General features: G+C 40.0%; 1 protein-coding gene across 1 annotated transcript in view; it reads left to right on the top strand.

The window, feature by feature from the left end:
• Nucleotides 1–19273, top strand: part of RIN2 (Ras and Rab interactor 2) — a 231602-nt gene that overhangs the window by 151410 nt on the left and 60919 nt on the right. The window contains 1 exon segment of the mRNA XM_020986767.2: nt 17743–17843. Within this exon segment, the coding sequence (XP_020842426.1) occupies nt 17743–17843 (101 nt within the window).

Raw genomic sequence — 19273 nt, 5'->3', positions numbered from 1 at the left:
GCAATGTTCCATCGCTTTCATGTACCACAACTTGTTTAGCCATTTGCCAGCCCCAGACTTTGTTTCCTTGTCTTGGAGGCCACAAATATGGCTGAACAACAAATTATTAGTTCAGATAATTTTAGGGAGAATAGTTGGATGAGTACTAACAAGCCAAGGGCACTTCAGAGAAGTTCTAAGACAGGGTAGCGTTTCTGAATGAGGAACATTTATTTTGCATTTTAGAAAGTTTCAAGGGATTCAGCTATTTTAGCCACAGTGATTCATCCCAGAGTCACTAATCATCTTCACAAGACTATGAAAATGACTGAGCTTTACATTTTTTCATCCCAAAACCCCTTTTCTTCACCCTTTGTTTTCTTCCTTCCTCAAACCAAATGTTGATGTCCATAGGAATATTATAATGCCTAACTTACAGAAAACTTTTTTTTAAGTTTCATTTCAGAATTTTGTTCTTATGTTGCAATTGCCCATCAGCTTGGGCTTTTCCTTCTCTGATCCTCCCTCCCTTCCTCTCATGTCCTCACTTAACCTCCCCAGATGACTCTTTCAACAATAAAATCACAAGTGATCCTGGAACTGCATTTACTGCTCTACTGGGGTCACATCCCTATCTCTTTGAAGATGAGAACACTGAAATTGGAGTCAGAGACCTATGTCTAACTCCTATCTCTGCCATTTACTGTGAGATCTTCAGTACATCATTTCTGAGCTTCCCTGAGCCTTAGTTTCCCCATCTGTAAAATGGGTAGCTAGGTGGTACAGTGGATGGAGCATTGGGCTTAGAGCCAGGAAGATCTGAGTTCAAATCCAGCCTAAGACACTTACTAGCTGTGTGACCTGGGCAAGTCACTTAACCCCATTTGCCTCCATTCCTTGTCTGTAAAATGAAGAAGGAAATGGCAAACCACTGTAATATCTTTGCCAAGAGAATATCCATGGGGTCACATGACTGAATGATTGAACAACACCAACAAATGGGTATAATAGCACTTGTACAACCTCCTGACACAGAACTGAAGGATGCACCCTATACAATCTGTAGAGCATTCTGTAAATGAAAGTTATTAGTCCTTCAGTATATGTGAAGTCATTGGGCTTTCTTAGTAGCTATGTCAGGCAAGAGGGAAGAGATTTGTATTTATTGTTGTTGTTCAGTTATTTACAGTTGTGTCCAAGTCTTCATGACTCCATTTGGGGTTTTTCTTGGCAAAAGATACTGGAGTAGTTTACCATTTCCTTCTACAGCTCATTTTACAGGTGAGGAAACTGAGGCAATGAGATTAAGTGACTTGGCAGAGTCACACAGCTAGGAAATAAGAGTCTGAGGCCAGATTTGAACTCAGGAAGATGAGTCTTCCTGACTCCAAGGCCCAACACTCTATCCATTGTACCACCTAGCTGCCTGAGATTATATGTACAGAAAAATAATTAAGTCACAGATATCAGGACTAGAAAGGACCTCTAAAGATTATGTGATCTGTCTGGTTCCCGAAAAGCAGGAAAGTTGCTATTATAGCCATTTTCACCATCTTACAGATGAGATAGAAGGTGGGAGGTTGGGGAAGGGCAGTTCAATAATTCAGTAATGAAGACAGGATGGAATGTGTTCTGGCCTGGGGGCTTTAGAATTGGATCCCAGTCAAACTGGCTTCTTTGATTATGGGCAGATTGCTTAACTACAGCAGAGAAGTTAAGGGCCCTTATGTAATACATTCATTTAATTCATTCAGTAAACATTTGTTAAGTGTCTACTATATGGTGTAGGTACTGTGCTAAAGTATAGTAAGTGATGAAGAGGGACCAGAACCTGGTCCTGCCTAGTGGAAAGAAAAGGAGGTGGAACTGAGGACATACTAAGATTATAAGCACCATCTGGCTGAATTCCTTAGGCTTCTCTGTCATGTCCCCAGGCCCAATACCTTCTACCCCACCCCTTCATCTCTCCTGCTTCCTTTTGGGTATTGTCTTCCCCCATTAGATTGTAATCTCTTTCAGGGCGGGGTCTGTCTCTTTTTCATATTTGTATATTCATCACTTAGCACAATGTCTGACACACAGTAGGAACTTAATAAATGTTTATTGAATGCCTAACTGACCTTTGACAGTAATAGTATAGTTTTGAAGAGGAACAGGGTGTAGGGGAAAAGAAAGTGAATCCTCCTCATTTTTCACCTAGTTGCACTCATTACTGGTAAAATTTCATCATTCTGCAAAATCCCATTAGCAGCTCGGTAGAACGGTGGATAGAACACTGAGTCTAGAATCAGGAAAACCTAGGTTCACATCAGCTTCAGATACTTACTACCTGTGAAGCCCAGTGTAAGTCACTTTGCCTCAGTATACTCATCTGTAAAATGAGGATAATAATAGCACCCACTTTGCAAAGCTGTCATGAGGATTTGTAAAGTGCTTAGCATAAAGTAAGCACTCTATAAGTGCTAGCTATCATTATCATTATTATTATTAGCCTTGGCCCTCTACCTCCTCACTACTCCAAGACTCTCTAATTGGATGGTGGGACATGACCTCCAAACCCTCCACTTAAGGAGGGAGCTCAGCTCAAAATATCTCATTTCTTATCTGGCAATATTACTGTGGGATTTCTCCAACTTCTGCACCCTCCTCGGGTACCTTTCTTCCCTTTATCTCCATCCCCACTTCCAGTTTTCTTTCGTGTGTCCTCTTCTACCATTAGATTATAAATTCCTTGAGGGAAGGGGATGTATTTTATATTTATATCTCAATGCTTAGCTCAGTGTCTGGCACATCGTAGGCACTTAATAAATATATATTGACTGGGATATATTGTGTTTGAGATGGTTCTAGATGCCCAGTAAGCAGTTAGTGAAAGATAAATTGAACCCCATGAGAGCTGAGGACATCACCAAGTGATAGTCTAGAGGGAGAATAGAAGAGTTCCAAGAACAAGCCTTTGGGAGAGATCCATGATTAATGTCTGTGACCTCTAGGAAGATGCAATAAAGGATACTTTGAAGAAACAGTGAAGTAGGAGCCAGCATTACTGACATAGAGCCTTCCAGTTAGAACTGAAACAGATGAGCATAATCTGATTTGTTCATGAGACGGGTCCTTTGGGCTTCAATTCAACAAACATCTGTTTGCACCCACCCTACTGCAGACAGAGGACTATGCTCAGGGAGATTGGGGGGAAAGGAGTAAAGAAGAATCCATGCCATCTTTGAACTTGGCTAGTAAAGGGACATGACACACAAACCTTAGAAGAAAAATTGGTTATCTTGGCCGTGCTGATTGGTGAAAACTCACTACCCTAGTCGGCCCCAAACCCCTAACTATTATTCCTGTTGAGCCGTCCTGCTTCTATAGCCTATACTCTCCAACCAGTCCTCCAGCTCTCACCCAAGGGGCCCTACTGATCAGTGGGTGCTCCCTATATATCTAGCTAGCCCCAGTGATTCACCATCATTGGGCCGTTTCACTGTAAGCATCTCTACCACACCCCCCTTTAGTGCTTGTTCCTGGAACAAGTACCAAACCAATCCTACTATTGCTTCTGAAAAGAACACATCTCTCCACTCACTATCCCTGTGACATGGTCCTTCCCCTGGCCACCCCCACCCCCACCCCCAATATACGTTGTATCCCCTATTAAAATGTAAACTCCATGAGGACAGAGACTGTCGCTATTTTGTGTTTGTATCTCCAGAGCATGACCCAGTGCCTAGCACCTAGTCAATACTAGTTCATCCATTTCCATGCTTTCTTTCTCTTTCTTTTTCCTTCCTTTCTTTTTCTTTCTTTCTCTGTCTCTGTCTGTCTGTCTGTCTCTCTCTCTCTCTCTCTCTCTCTCTCTCTTTCTTTCTTTTTCTTTCTTTCTTTCTGTCATGCCTGGCATCTGGACCAATCTTACCAAAATAAGTGCAGAATAAAGAAGTATGCAAACCAAACAGAAGAGCAGACACCAGACAGCAGGAAATACTGCTGCAGAAAATAGTGACATTTAGAGCTAGAAGGGCCCTTAGAAGACCATCTAGTCCAACCCCTTGACTTTTACAAGAAACTGAGACCAGTAGAGATTAAATAACTTGTCCATGATAAGTGGCAGAACTGCGGACCCTCCGATTTTAAAGCCATTGCTCTTTTCCCATACTGGGTTACCTCTCCAACAGCTGTTTTTGGCACCCATCACCTTGTGAGAGGGGAGGGTTTTGATTTTATACTTGTAGCCCCATCACCTAGTAGTAAAGGCAGGCAGTAATCAATACGTGAATATTAAGCATCTGCTATGTGTCCGGCCTGTGAAAGGCAAAAGACAGTCCCTGCTCTCAAGGAGTTCACAGTCCTTGGCACACAGGAGGAGCTTAATAAATGCCTATTATTGGGCCAAATATTGGAAATTAGAATGATTCACCAACTTTCCTTAACCTTCTGGAGAGTCTAATAATATAGCTGACAAGGATTGTTCTAGGAGAGTACAAAGCAGATTTCTCTTGTTTTGAGAATTACAGCTCTGATACTCTTATATTTCTATACTTGGAAACAAAAAAGTCCCTCCCATTAGACTATAAGCTGTTTGAGGGCTGACTATTTTGCTTCTGTCTTTATATCTTCAGTCTTAGCATAGTGTCTGACTCATAGTGGGTGCTTGACTGACTGACTTTTGCAAACATGCAGAAATTAGCCTTTTGAAATGACTTTGAAGAGTGTCTTTCAATTGCAGGGCGTGTCACAGGCTGGTTGAATGTACTTTGGTATAAGTCCAAATTTTTATGAAGCAAATAGTGCTTGAGTATGAGGTGTTTGTCAACTTTCGAAGCTCTGTAGGAATGTTACCTATTATTATTTTTTCACACACTCACTGCTCTAGGCACATTAAGTGACACTGCCGGGCATTGATATCTATCTGCGTGTCATTGCTGGGGCAGTTTTCCTATGCCTGGACTTCCTGCTCTGCTTTCTCTCAGGGAATCTGTGGAATTTCTTCCAGTCCTCTACAGCCCAACACAAATGTTGCCCCTTCCACAAATCTTCCTTCCAATTTCCCAGGGCAGTGACTATAGTCTCAGATTTTGTGTTTAATCCAGCTCACATTTATCAAGAACCTATTGGATAGGGCAGAGTGAAAGCAGTGACTTGCTTGAGCTCTCCCCCAAACCCCTGCAAATACTCATAAAAAATGGCTCTAAACAAATTCTGAAGCAGCAGAACCCACAAAAAGACAGAGTGAAACAAATTTCCAGCCCAAGGCAACCTGGATGATTGATCAGAAAGATGTATTGAGCCAGGCTGGGAGCACAGCAGAGCGTGGGCGCTCAGGCCGCAGCAAACCTGGAGCAGGCCTCAGAGGACTGAATATCAGGCAGCTGTGGAGGTTTCCAGACTCCTCAATCCACCAATGCCAAAGACAACTTAGAAGGTCAGTGGGAAAAGTCTGTTTCTGTCAGTGGTCAGAGAGGAAGGCCGGGTTTCAAGAGCGTGGCCCTGGAGGGGGCAGCTGCTTCCTGAGCTTCCGGCCCACAGACTGAGGGGGAATCCAGTGGCTGATCAGAGAGGGATCACAGGGATCTCTTTGTCAATGCTGAGGCAGGAATCTCTTGCTTTGCCTGTGTTTGGATCTGGGTCACAGTTCTGGGCGCAGTGCTGGAGGAGGAGCCTGGTGAGAGCTTATAGTGGCTGTGGAGAAAACCCCTCCTCACAGTTACAGGACAGAAAGGAATACTTGTGGTCACAGGCCAGGAAAGGAGTAAACACCTCTCCCCTTATCATACCACCTTGGAAGAACTGAAAATTTACAAGTCCCTACAAGTATCTCTGAAAACAGCTACACAAACCCTGAAGCTTGGACAGTACACTCTCCACATTGGAAGCAGACTCTTACCTTAACAAAAGTTTAAAACTCAAGTAATTGGCTGGATCATGAGCAAGCAGCGCAAAAAAGTCAGACTATATTATCTTACTTTGGTGAAAAAGAAGATCAAAATATACAACCAGAAGAAGACAACAAAATCAAAGCTCCTACATCCAAAGCCTCCAAGAAAAATATGACAGTCCCAGGCCTTGGAAGAGCTCAAAAATTTTGAGAAGCAAGTAAGGGAAGTAGAGGAAAAACTGGGAAGAGAAATGGAGTGATGCAAGAAACATGAAAAACAAGTCAACAGCTTGCTAAAGGAGACCCAAAAAAATACTGAAGAAAAACACCTTAAAAAAGCCTAACCCAAATGGCAAAAGAGGTCCAAAAAGCCAATGAGGAGAAAAATGCCCTAAAAAGAAAAATTGGCCAAATGGAAAAGGAAGTCCAAAAGATTACTGAAGAAAATACTTCCTTAAAAATTAGATAGAGCAATTGGAAGATAGTGACTTTATGAGAAATCAAGACACTGTAAAACAAATCCAAAAGAATGAAAAATTAGAAAACAATGTGAAATATCTCATTGGAAAAACAACTGACCTGGAAAATAGATCCAGGAGAGAGAATTTAAAAATTATTGGACTATCTGAAAGCCATGATCAAAAAAAGAGCCTAGACATCATCTTTCAAGAAATTATCAAGGAAAACTGCCCTGATATTAGAACCAGAGGGCAAAATAAATTGAAAGAATCCACAGATCTCCTCCTGAAAGAGATCCCCAAAGGAAAACTCCTAGGAATATTGTAGCCAAATTCCAGAGTTCCCAGGTCAAGGAGAAAATATTACAAGCTGCCAGAAGGAAACAATTCAAGTACTGTGGAAACACAATCAGGATAACACAAGATTTAGCAGCTTCTACATTAAAGGACTGCAGGGCATGGAATATAATATTCCAGAGGGCAAAGGAGATAGGATTACAACCAAGAATCACCTACCCAGCAAAACTGAGTATAATCCTTCAGGGGAAAAAATGGTCATTCAGTGAAATAGAGGACTTTCCTGATGAAAAGCATTCCTGATGAAAAACCAGAGCTAAACAGAAAATTTGACTTTCAAATACAGGACTCAGTGGAACATGAAGAGGTAAACAGGAAAGAGAAATCATAAGAGACTTATTAAGATTGAACTGTTTACATTCCTGCATGGAAAGATGATATTTAACTCATGAGACTTTGTCAGTATTAGGGTAGTTGAAGGAAAAAAATATGTATGTATATATGATATATAGATAGAGGGCACAGGGTGAGTTGAAGATTAAGGGGTCATATCTGGAGAATAAAATTAGGGATGAGAGAGGATGATACTCAGAGAAGAAAGGGAGAGGTAGAATGGGGTAAATTATCTCACAAAAAAAAACCAAAAGAAAAGTCTTTCACAATGGAGGGGAAACAGGGGAAGGTGAGAGGGAATAGGAATCTTATTCTCATAGGATTTGGCTTAAGGAGGAAAACATACACATTCATTGGGTATGGAAATCTGTCTTACCCTATAGGAAATAGGGGAGAAAGGGACAAGAGAAGGAGGGTGATAGAGAGGAGGGCAGATTGGGAAAGAGGGTAATCAGAAGTAAATACTTCTGAGGAGGACAGGGTCAAAAGAAAGAATAGAATAGATGGAGGGCAGGATAGGATTAAGGGAAATAGAATTAGTTTTTCACAACAGTCTCTAAGGAATGTTTTCGCATAACTGCACATGTACAACCTATATTGAGTTGCTTGCCTTTTCAATGAGGGTGGGTGAGGAGGAACGGAGAAAATTTGGAACTCAAAGTTTTAAAAACACATGTTTAAAAAATAAATAAATAAATAAATAAACTAAAAAAAAGATTTAAAAATGATTATATGTATAAAAAAAACCTATTGGATGCAAGGCAGAGGATTCAAAGCTAGAAAGGACACAAGAGATAATGTAATCCAGCTCCCTCTTTCTACAGATGAAGAAACTGAAGCACAGAGAAAATGACCTATCTGGAGTGACATGAATATTAAATAGCAGATATGAAATGCCATGTCTGTTAGTACTGTTTCATTGCTCTCGAATGTACTCATATTGTGTATTATCCCTGCTAAACCATAGTCCTCTTAAGGATCCAGCCTAGGGTTCTTATACCTGTATCTGCTTCAGGTTCTAGTCATAGTGTTTACACAGAATTTTTTCAAAAAATTGATTTGCTTTCATTCTCTCCTAGCTTTTAGTGATTCCCCTACTAGTGTCACTGCTAATATGCGCCTCTGAAAAAGGACAGACCAGGTCAAAATCAATCCTTTATTCAGTACTGGTAGATTGAATATTGGAAGAAGATGATTATTGTATTAATTAAAATCATGTTTGGTAGATGTCAGTGATCGGTGAACATGGGTGAGTAGTTTTGTTTATACACAGCAGTTGAAGGTCAGTAACATCTTTTTAGTTCTTTGTTAAATACTGCTCAGTTAACACAGTTAACTTTAACACTCAGTCCTCTTAAAGGCCTAAAATAGAAATTGCTTCTGCCAGCATATAAAAGTGACTTAATATGGGTGCGGCTCCTCAAAAACACTCCTGGACAATCATTGAGACTTTGGCATTGTAAGATGGTATGAATAGAGCTATTTTTATTGGTGCTCACTGATTAAAGTGCAAAGACTCCTGTACTGATGCCTTTTCAATCCATTTTTAACTTAGGGGCCTGAATAATCTTCTTCATACATGTATTTGATGATATCAGCTGCAGTGGTTTCCTATTATTTACTATGGGGCAGCTAGATGGCAGAGTGGATAGAGTGCTGGACCTGAAGTCAGGAAGATTCATCTTCCTAGATTCAAATCTGGCCTCAGACACTGACTAGCTGTGTGACCCTGGGCAAGTCACTTAACCCTGTTTGTCTCAGTTTCTTCATCTGCAAAATGAGCAGGAGAAAGAAATGGCAAACCACTTCAGTATCTTTGCCAAAAAGAACAAACAAACCAAAAAACCCAAATGGGTCCAAAATGACTGACGGCAACAAAATTACCTACTACATGAAGTTCAGACTCCTTTGCCTGACCTTATTTCCAACCTGTTCCCAAACACTGACCATCTATATGCTCTATGACTTAGCCAAATTGGATTATAGTCTATCCCTTTAAAAAGTCTGGTATCTGCTCACACCTATCAGATTGGCTAATAAGACAGAAAAGGAAAGTGAAATGTTAGAAGGGACGTAGGAAAATTGGGACCTATTAGTGGAGTTGTAAATTGATCCAAGCATTTTGAAGAGCAATTTGGAATTCTGCCTAAAGAACTATACTCTTTGACTGAACAATAGCAGAAATTAAAATAAAAAAAAAAGGAAAAGGAGCTATGTGTACAAAAATATTTTTGTGGTGGCAAAGATTTGAAAATTGAGGGGATGCCCATCAATTGGGAATGGCTGAACAAGTAGTGGTATATGATTATGACAATACTATTGTGCTGTAAAAAATGACAAGCAGGATGCTTTTTCAGAAAAACTTGGAAAGACTTACATGAACTGATGCAGAGTGAAGTGAGCAGAACCAGGAAAACAGTGTACGCAGTAACAGCAATATTATATGATGATCATCTGTTAATGACTTACCTAGTCTCAGCAATACAATGATCCAAGACAATTCCAAAGGACTTATGATGAAAAATGTTATCTACCCCCAGAGAAAGAATTGATGGAGTCTGAATGCAGATGCATTTTTTAAAATTTAATTTTTTTGGTCTATTTTTTCTTTCACAACATGATCAGTATGGAAATATGTTTTGCGTAACTGTGCATGTATAACCTACATCAAATTGCTTGCATTCTCAATCATGGGGAAGGGGTGAGGGGGGGAGAGAATTTAGAACTCATTTTTTTTTAAAAATGAACATTAAAAATTGCTTTTATAGGTAATTGGAAAAAATAAAATATTTAAAGGAAAAAAGTGAAAATGGGAGGAAGAGGTAAGGGAAGAGAACAAGCATTTATTAAGTGCCTACTGTGTACCAGGCAATTTATAAATCATTTGATCTTTACAGCAGCCCTGGGAGATAGATGCTATTATTATCCCCACTTTACAGATGGGGAAACAGACTGAGAGAGGTTAAGCAATATGACCGTAGGGTCAATATAGCTAGTAAGTGTTTGAAGCTTTATTTGAACTTGGATCTTCCTGACTCAGAGGCAGCTAGTTGGTGAAATGAATAGTGTGCCAAGGCTGAAGTCAGGAAGACCTGAGTTCAAATCCAACCTCAGCCACTTATTAGACCCCCAGCAAGTCACTTAACTCTGCCTCAGTTTCCTCATCTGTAAAATGAGCTGGAGAAGGTAATGGCAAGCCACTCCAGTGTCTTTGCCAAGAAAACCCTAAAATGGGGTCACACAGAGTAAGAAATGACTGAATGCTTCCTGATCCAAGGCCCAGTGCTTTATCCACACTAACATCTAGCAGTATAAAGGAGAGGTGGCCCCATCTCTCCCTAAGCATTTCCAAGGTGAAGTCTTCTTTTCAAGGTTTACAGGATCCCCATGATCTCTTTAATAAAACCTAAATGAATGGCAGGTCTCCAGAGTTAGAGGGAGTGAATTTTCTTACCGATTAACTTAATCCTTTTCTGAACTTTCTTAATGGTGACTTGTTAAATGGCAATAGATATAGATGGGAGGGCTTGCAGGAGTGACAGAAAATCAAAGGCCCCCTGGTTCACTTTTAGATGCCTGAGCTCTATTTGACTTTTTTCACACTCTTGGTTTAAAGACTTTATCATGTCAGCTCTACTTCTTTTCTTTTCCAAACCAACTGATAACAGCAGGAATGTGATAGGCATGTAGAACTTGCTTAATCAACAAGTTTTATGTTAAGCACAAGTATTCTCTCTCTGCCCCATAAAAATAGTGTTTTGTTTTCTTTTTCCTTTTCTACCTTAATTGTGTGCCCTATTTTCCATCACAGAAAGAAAGCTTCTTAGAATTAATGTTAGCACACATCAGTAGTTGAGGGGAGTTCTTCTGGAGGAATGGAATTAGAGGAGTGTGTGTGTGTGTGTGTGTGTGTGTGTGTGTGTGTGTGTGTGTGTGTGTGTGTGTGTGTGTAGGGGAGGACTACTGAAGTCCTTGGTAATATATTCAGTCACCCAGCAAGCCTTCTATGTGCCAAGAACTTTCCTAAGCAATGGAAAATAGAAGGTGTCTATTTCTGAGCTTAGTGGTTTGAGGCGAGTCTAGATTAGGATATAAATTCAATCAATCAACAATCAAAATATTTACTGAAAATAATTTTGCATTCTGTGTTCACCAAGGTGTGTAGTGCTCTGGGGAATGCAGAAATGTGTCTCTGCCCTCAAGGAGTTTTCAAGTCCCCTGGGGAGACACATGAAACTATATTGAACAAAGATGTGGTATATGATTCAGTGATCAATCCGGAGGTTCTGACGGGGACTGGTGTGACTTCATGGCCCCACATCTCTCTGACCAACAGCTTGGCTGCTTACTGAAACAACAGCCTCAGAGTTTCATCTTCAAGATTTGGAGATCCAGCTAAAATACAAATAGTCTTTGGAGGGGAGACATATTATATTGTCATCATTTGTTTCTCAATATAAATATGCTTTGGGCAACCTTGCTCTTTATATAGTGTTTTTCATACATATCTCACCTCAAGAAACTGAGAAAAGCTTATAGGATTTTGTAAGTGACCTCTTCTCTTTTCTTTTCCCTCCTTAATTAAGGGCAGCTGGGTGGCTCTGTGGACAGAGTTTGAGCCCTGGAGTCAGGAGAACCTGAGTTCAAATTCAGCCTCCGACACTTACTAGTTGTGAGATTTAACCTCGGTCTCAGTTTCCTTAACTGTAAAATGGGGATAATAGCACCTCCTTCACATGGCTGTGAAGATGATATTTATAAATCGCTTAGCAAAATGCGTAGCTCATAGTTTGTTCCTTCCCCTCCCTACTTGTAAATCTCAAATACATAGAGAATTCACACAGATGAACGTTCCCATGCCTACATCTCTCTTTCTTCTCCAAATCTCTTCCCCTCTCAAAATATTTTGAGGCTCAGCCTAAGTGACATTTCTTCTAAGAAATCTTATTCGATTGCCCAGGTTTTTTTTTAGCTGCTCTCTGAGTCAGCCCAATTCAACAAACATTTTGTAAGCGCCTCATTGTTGACGGAAACTATTCTAGGTGCTGGAGATAGAAACAAAAGTGAAATCATCTGTCTTCCAGGAGGTTACATTCTTTTAGGAGTAAGGGTAACAATATGTATACAAATAAATACCAAATATATACAAAGTGCATACAAGGTAATTTCCAGGGGACAGAGTAGATTGGAGATTGCCTTCTATGTAGCTGGATGTTTCTATTCGTATCCCCCCTGGAGAATGTGAGGGCGATGAAAGCAGGCACTGTTTTCATTTTTGTCTCTGTACCCTCAGGGCTTAGCATAGCCCTTGCCCAGACTAGGTGATTAGTGATGAATTGAGGATTCTGTGTGAGGACATAGCTACCTCTCCACTAGTTGTATAAAAGGGTCTTGGGAAGTTGAGTTCTGTAAAGAAAGTAATAGTGACAGAACAACAGGTGTTGCTTCACGTCCCCAACCTGAAGGAAAAGATAGGAATATGGGAGAAAGGGATGCTAGACACTGGGAATAAAGAGATTTGGTCATTGGATGAGCTAGGCCTTCAGGCTACATAACCATTTTGGCAGCTCTTGTCTGGGATTCAATTTAATTTACGTGAATTCAAGTCATTTTAATTCAACAAATATTTATTAAGGGCTGCTGTGTATAGAGCAAGGTTTTACAACCTGTGGAAAGACATAACGTTTACATAAAAGATACGAAGTTTATATAAAATGTAGTTCCTGCCCTCAAGGTTAGTGACCCCATTGTTGCTAGAAATACATTATAACCCTTGAGCTCTCATGAAATGTATATTTTCACCCTTGGCTTGAGGTCTGTTACCGTTCTTGGTCTTGGTATAAGACATGCCACTAAGTAAGAGAAATTTTATATTTCTATGGATGACAATTTAGTCATTCATTTATTAAACAAACATTAGTGATCCCTGTGTGCAAAGCACCGTGTATTCACAGAGTCTTAACCTCAGGTCAATGAACTTTTTTTTTAATATGTTGATGACTATTATTTTAATATGATTGGTTTCCAGAATAATTGTATCATTTTATGTATTTAAAAACATTTTGCTAAGGGATTGATAGGCTTCACCAGGCTGAGAAAGATGTCTGTGACACAAGGTTTAAGAATGCTGGTCCCTTTGGTTTTTGGCCCTGTGACCCACCAACACTTGCCTCTATTATTTCAACAAACAAGGCACTCCGTCTCTGGATGCCATGCCTTTTTTACTGGCTCCCCTCCATCCTGTTCCCATGCCTGGAATTCTCTCTCTCTTCTTCTCTATTTCTGAGGTTCCCTGGCCTCCTTCAAATCCCAGTTAAAGTTTCACCTTCTATCCCTCTTTACTGGCAGTAGTACCTTCTCTCTAAGGTAACTCTAATTATTCTGTATCTAGCTGCTTGTTGCCTCCCCCCCCCATTAGATTGTGAGCTCCTTGAGAGCAAGGATTATTATTTTATTTGGGGGGGGTGATAATTTTTTTTTTTTGGGTTTGGAGTTTTTTTTTGCTTTTGTTTTTGCCTTTCTTTGTCTCTAGTACTTAGCATAGTGCCTGGCCCTTAGTAATATTTATGTAGAAAAATAATATAGTAAATTAATGTTATAAATTAATAGATGCTTGTTTATTTGACTTGACAATTTGGTTGGAGTTTGAAGGGGAAGAGACCTAAGGGAATGAGAAGGTCTCAGAACCAAAGCCTTCTTTCTTGGGAAAGGTAGGAATTCATCATGAGAGTAAGTTAACGGTAATTACTAACATCACTGTGTTCAGGGGAAAAATATATTTAATGAATCAATAGATATTTATTGGTCACTGTGTGTCAGGCACTGTCCTAGGCACTAGGGGAGATGGTAAAGAATATTAATTAAAATCTCTGTGACTTCTTTAATGATAACAATAACCTTTAAAAAAATTATGTTTTTTCAGTCGGCAAAAATCTTCTCTTTTTCTCCTTACACTTGACCACACATACACAAACACACACACACACACACACACACACAAAATCCTTGTTTCAAGCAAAACAAATTTCCGCAATGGCCATGTCACAAAAAAAAAAGGCATGACATTCTGATATTCAGCACTGAGTCTGTGTGACCCTGGACAAGTTACTTACCCTATCAGGTGGGTTGCATGTGTAATCATTAGTCTTCTGTGATTGAACATTACAATGATCAATTCAATAAGTATTTGTAAAACATGTTGCTGGGGATATAAATAAGAAAAAGGCAGTTCATGCCCTCAAGGAGCTTCCTACATAATGAAGAAAGACATAACAAAAGGAAAGTGAAAAGGGCAAAGAGGATGGGGGCAGATAGGAAATGATGTTCCCTGGGGTTCTAACTGCTGCTGCTGCTGCTGCTGCTGCTGCTGCAGAATGGAGTTAGCTGGAAAGTTCTGTGAATTCCAAGCCCTGAAAATAGGCTTTGGGAGGAGTTTGCTGCTCCAATACTTAGTCCTCCAATCAGAGCGGAGAGGCAGCTTTAGGGAGTTGGCAAGGTGTTGAGTATCAGAAACTGAGTCAGCCAGGCCTGGTGATGGGATTTCAGGTGATCCAGTTGCCTGGAAAAGAGGGTTCAGTGACTTGCCCAGGGTCACACAGCTAGTAAGTGTCAAGTTTGGTCAAGTGTTTGGTCAGAGGCCAAATTTGAACTCAGGTCCTCCTGACTTCAGGGCTGGCGCTCTATCCACTTCGCCATCTAGCTGCCCCGATTAAGTGATTTCTGGGGTCATAGGTATTAAGTATCTTGAAGGCAGATTTGAAGTCAGGTCTTCCTGATTCCAGGCCCAGCACTTAATGTACTATGTACTAAGTCAAGTTTGTGTGTTAATTTTCCCTGTCTTAAAGAACTGATGTGAAGGAAGCATTTTGTAAAACCTTAAGGATCTACACAAATGTAGATCTATTATTAAACATAAAACTATGTAGTTGATATACAGAATGTACATCTTCAATGTACAATTAATGATAGAAGAATCTCATTTAAAGAGTTGGCCGTTCTAATTTCTTGAATCACATGACAATAAATTTTCCAATAAAGAACAGAAAAAAATTGTATATGAGACTGTGAATCTCTACAACAGCTTTTTAAAAAGCACGTAAGTATATATTTGGGGCTTTTAAAGTATATATTAAATTTAGCACAGGAACAACATTGCCCTGTTCGTCTCTGCCCCCTTCTCCATCCCTATTCATTCTGATAAATGTTTGCATACACTCCTCACTGCCACTTTTTTCTGTTGAACATTTCCTTTTCTCCTGTCTCTTCTTTCTCTCCTTCCCTTTCTCTTGAATTAGTTTTTTCTTCTTTTCTTCTCTTGCCCTCTTCATTATTCTGTCACCTAAAAAGGATTTTTTTTAAGTGGGAAGAAGATCAAAATGAAGGGGATTTAATGGTGTATTGGTGCAAATATTGGAGCTATGAGTAGAAAGAAGATGTGAGGGTCAAGTCTTGGTTCTGCCACCTTAATTCAAAAAAAAGGTGATGTGTGCAAGGTAGTGTTCAAGACACTAGGAATCAAAAGATAAAAGACGTTCATTCTACTAGAACAGGAGTGGGGAACCTGTGGCCTCAAGGCCACATGTGGCCCTCTAGGTCCTTTGATTGAGTCCAAGTTTTTATAGAACAAATGTAGTTTTATAGAACAAATCCTATGAAGTTTGGATTCAGTCAAAGGGCCACACTTGAGGATCTAGAGGGCCACACGTGGCCTTGAGGCCACAGGCTCCCCACCCCTGTTCTAATAGAATACTAGTTCTGAGATATATGTATAATAAAAAGTCATGGTGGGGGGAGGGCAATGGAGAAGAAGAATCTGAGAAGATTTCCCTTGTACCTGGAATGAATTCACTCATCTCCCCTTGGAATCCCTGGTTTCTTTTGAAGTTGAGCTCAAGTGGTGGCTCTTAAATCATTCCCACCTCCACCCCACCTCCTCCCCACCCCCACTGACAATGCCTTCTCCTCACTCAATTACCTTGAAATTGGGACCTGAGTAGTCTAATGGATAGAAGAGTTGGCCACCAGTTTTCAATTCCTACATTTGACATATATTAGCTGTATGAAGACCCTGGGCAAATCACTTAACTCTCAGTGACCCGAGCAACTTTTAGATGATAAATTTAAGAAAAGGTGCATTGGTCTAATTAATTGGTCAAATCAGAGGTCTAGTCAGTATAGCTATCTCATATGTATGTGTGTGTGTGTGTGCGCATGTATGTATATATATATTTGTACATGTTCATTCATCTGGATAGCATGTAAGTTTCTTGGGAAATGGTATTATTTAATTTTTGTCTTTATGTTTCCAATGCTTTGAACAGTTCCTTGTACGTGAGATTAGGGGCCAGCCCTGTTATTTCATTTATATAGGTAACTCCTTGATGATATTACTTTTTGGTAGACTTCCCTCTACCAAAGCAAGTCCACATTTTTTCTGTAATTTGTAGTCATAAAGAGTTCCCTAAAGCACTGAGAAGTCAAAGGCCTTGCCCAGGGTATAGCCAGAGGCAAGATGTGAAGCTAAATCTTCCTAATTTTAAGGCCTGCTCTCTCTACTATGCCAGACTGCTTCTCCAAGTAATAGGAAGTTAACAAAGGCTTGGTGATTGATTGATTGATGGGAAGAAATTGGCACTTGAGCTGAGCACTGCAACTGAGGATTCTGAGATGCAGAGGCAAGGAAGAATCATTGAATCCTAAGCTGTAATGCCAACTGCTCCGGAGTGTAATAAGCTAGCAATTAGGTATTGGTGTAAGGTTTGCAAAGTGCTTTACATGTGTTATCTCATTTGATCTTCATAACAGCCTTATGAGATAGGTTCTATTATCGCCCTCATTCTCACACAATGAGGAAACTAAGGCAGGATTTGAACACAGGTTCTTATGATTCCAGGTCCCACGTTCTATATACACTGCCTCAATCAAAGGATTAGAGAGAATCGTAGAATCTCTTAGTTGGAAGAGGCCACAGAGACGATCTAGTTCAACCCATCTCTATCTCGTCCAACAAGAATCCTCTTTACTTCATATCCAACAAGTAGTCAGTCCAGCCTTTGCTTGAAGGCCCTTCAGTGTGGAGAACTAGTGGTAGTAGGAGGCTACTTTCACTGGAATGTCTTTTCATATAACTTTTCCATGAGATTTATAGGAGATGTCAGCATTTTTGTTTTATCCCATGTAACTGTCATGCTGAACTGTCAACATGAGCATGTCCCCAATTCCATGCCAAATAAAGGTATTTCAGTCTCTAGGAAAAAGCCAGAATTATAGAGGTTGATCATCAAACAAGCCAAGGGAGATTTTGTTTTGTTACTGTGCTTGATTTTTAAATGCTTCCTTTCTGAAATAGGAGAATTTAAGAAATCATAATAAAGAAAATGAAATTCTATCTTTCCTCTGGCAGAGTATGATTTGAAATATATTTACTGCTGTTTTTAAAGTATTTCTTTTTTCTTACTGAGAGTTTCAACTGAAACTGGTTGACCTTTTTTTTTTTTAATTTACCATACAGTTTAGCACAAAACTAAAGAAATTTAAGAACTTCCCTTTCTCAGTTAAAGCTTCCTGGGTCCCCTTTGTTTTTCCTGTTGTTAGAGGAAATTCATATAACCTGTGGGAAAGAAAAAAAAAAAGGTTTGTAATCTCCCTCTAGTTCCTACTGAGGTGAAGTGACTAAACTTGGCCAAGCCTTAAGTCCACGCCTCTTCCACTTTCTGACATCATACTACTTTTGTCTTTGAATAGCTCATTGACACAATCGCCTCGGAGATCGGAGAACTGAAACAAGAGATGGTGCAGACAGATGTCAGCCTGGAAGATGGACTGGAAGCCACTGAAATACCCAGGTGACCCCGAAATCTGTTCATTAATGGAGGGGAAGAGAGAAAGAAGGCTTGATGAACTGCTTTAGTTGGGAGAGTTGAGGTTTGTGTTCCATGGGAGCCGTGCAGCTTTAATTAGTCCTTGGAGGTAGGAGTGGCTTATGAATGGATATTGTTTTAATGGCTTTGAATGACCTACTTGCCCTTGAACTTTGTCCCCTGCCAGTGCTCCCTGGCACCGGGAAATCTTGAGTTACATCTACAGTATTCAGGTAACAAACTTGATTTGGGGAAAGAAATTCAGATAGATTTCTTGCAGGATAATTAGACGTAAGTCTGGCTGTTGTTAATGCTGAGAGGATTTAAGGGAAAGTGCAAAGAGGAGGGTTTTTTTGCATTTTCAGGTCGGAATAAATCAAAACAGATCGTTTGATGGTCCGCCTGAAATAATGAGCCAAAGCCAAATGTTTGCTTACCAATAAAATAGTACTGGAGAGCACTGGCTATTGCTGGGAATGATTTAGAAAGCAGCAGCACATTGTTGAAATTTGAAGGATTGTTAGTGATGGAAATATGTGAAGTGGAGATCTTGTTTCTTTGAATTTCTGGTGTAAAATCTTCAGTATGTAAAGAAGGAAACTGGAATATAATCATGATAAAATAAGTGAAAACACTAGAAAGAGATATTAGTAACCATGATTCCTTGGATAGTATCCTTGTATCAGCAACTAATGTTCAGCCTGGGCTGGCATTGACCCTTTGGTCATTTCATCCTGAGGATCAGGCTTGTAGAATGGATTTCCTGACCAATGGGGAGAAATGAGATGCAAGAGGAACACTGTGAAGGAAAACCTAAGCGTTCTAGCAGGTTTCAAAGCAGCCAGACTTGTTCGCTGAGGTAGTGTGAAGGGAAGATAACCACAGCCCCAGGGAGCTCTTCTGCAGTGAAAAGGTTGTTATAATTTCCTTTACAAATCTTATTCACCTAGCAGAATTATTACTTCCTAGCTTTGGAAATTCTGTGTATCCAGATGGTTGATTGGGCAATAGATATGAGAGTACTTAATCAATACAGACTGTAGCAAAGTCTCCTGAGTAATAGTGGCCTCACATAGTATTTTGTGTCCTTTAATGTCCTTATCATCAGTTGAGATTGTATGTTCTTGTTATCTGTTATTGTCTTATCTCCCTACTAGATAATGTAATGCAAAGCACTTTGCAAACTTTACACCACTAAATAAAAGTCAAGTGTTACTTTTGCTATTAACTTCCATGAGTTCAATTCAGTTCAGCACACATTAGAGATGGCATGTCTGTTGGCCATTTCCCTGTTACCTGCAAACGTGCTCATGTCTCTCTTATCCTCAGAAAACCTTCACTTCATCCATCCATCCCCACTAGCTATCATCTTATGTCCTCCCTTTTGTCTGTCTACAGTAGGTGCCACTACTTCC

Source organism: Phascolarctos cinereus, unplaced genomic scaffold, assembly GCF_003287225.1.
Source record: "Phascolarctos cinereus isolate Bilbo 61053 unplaced genomic scaffold, phaCin_HiC Scaffold_2;HRSCAF=192, whole genome shotgun sequence".
Lineage (NCBI taxonomy): Eukaryota > Metazoa > Chordata > Mammalia > Diprotodontia > Phascolarctidae > Phascolarctos > Phascolarctos cinereus.
This window is presented reverse-complemented; position numbering and strand designations above follow the sequence as displayed.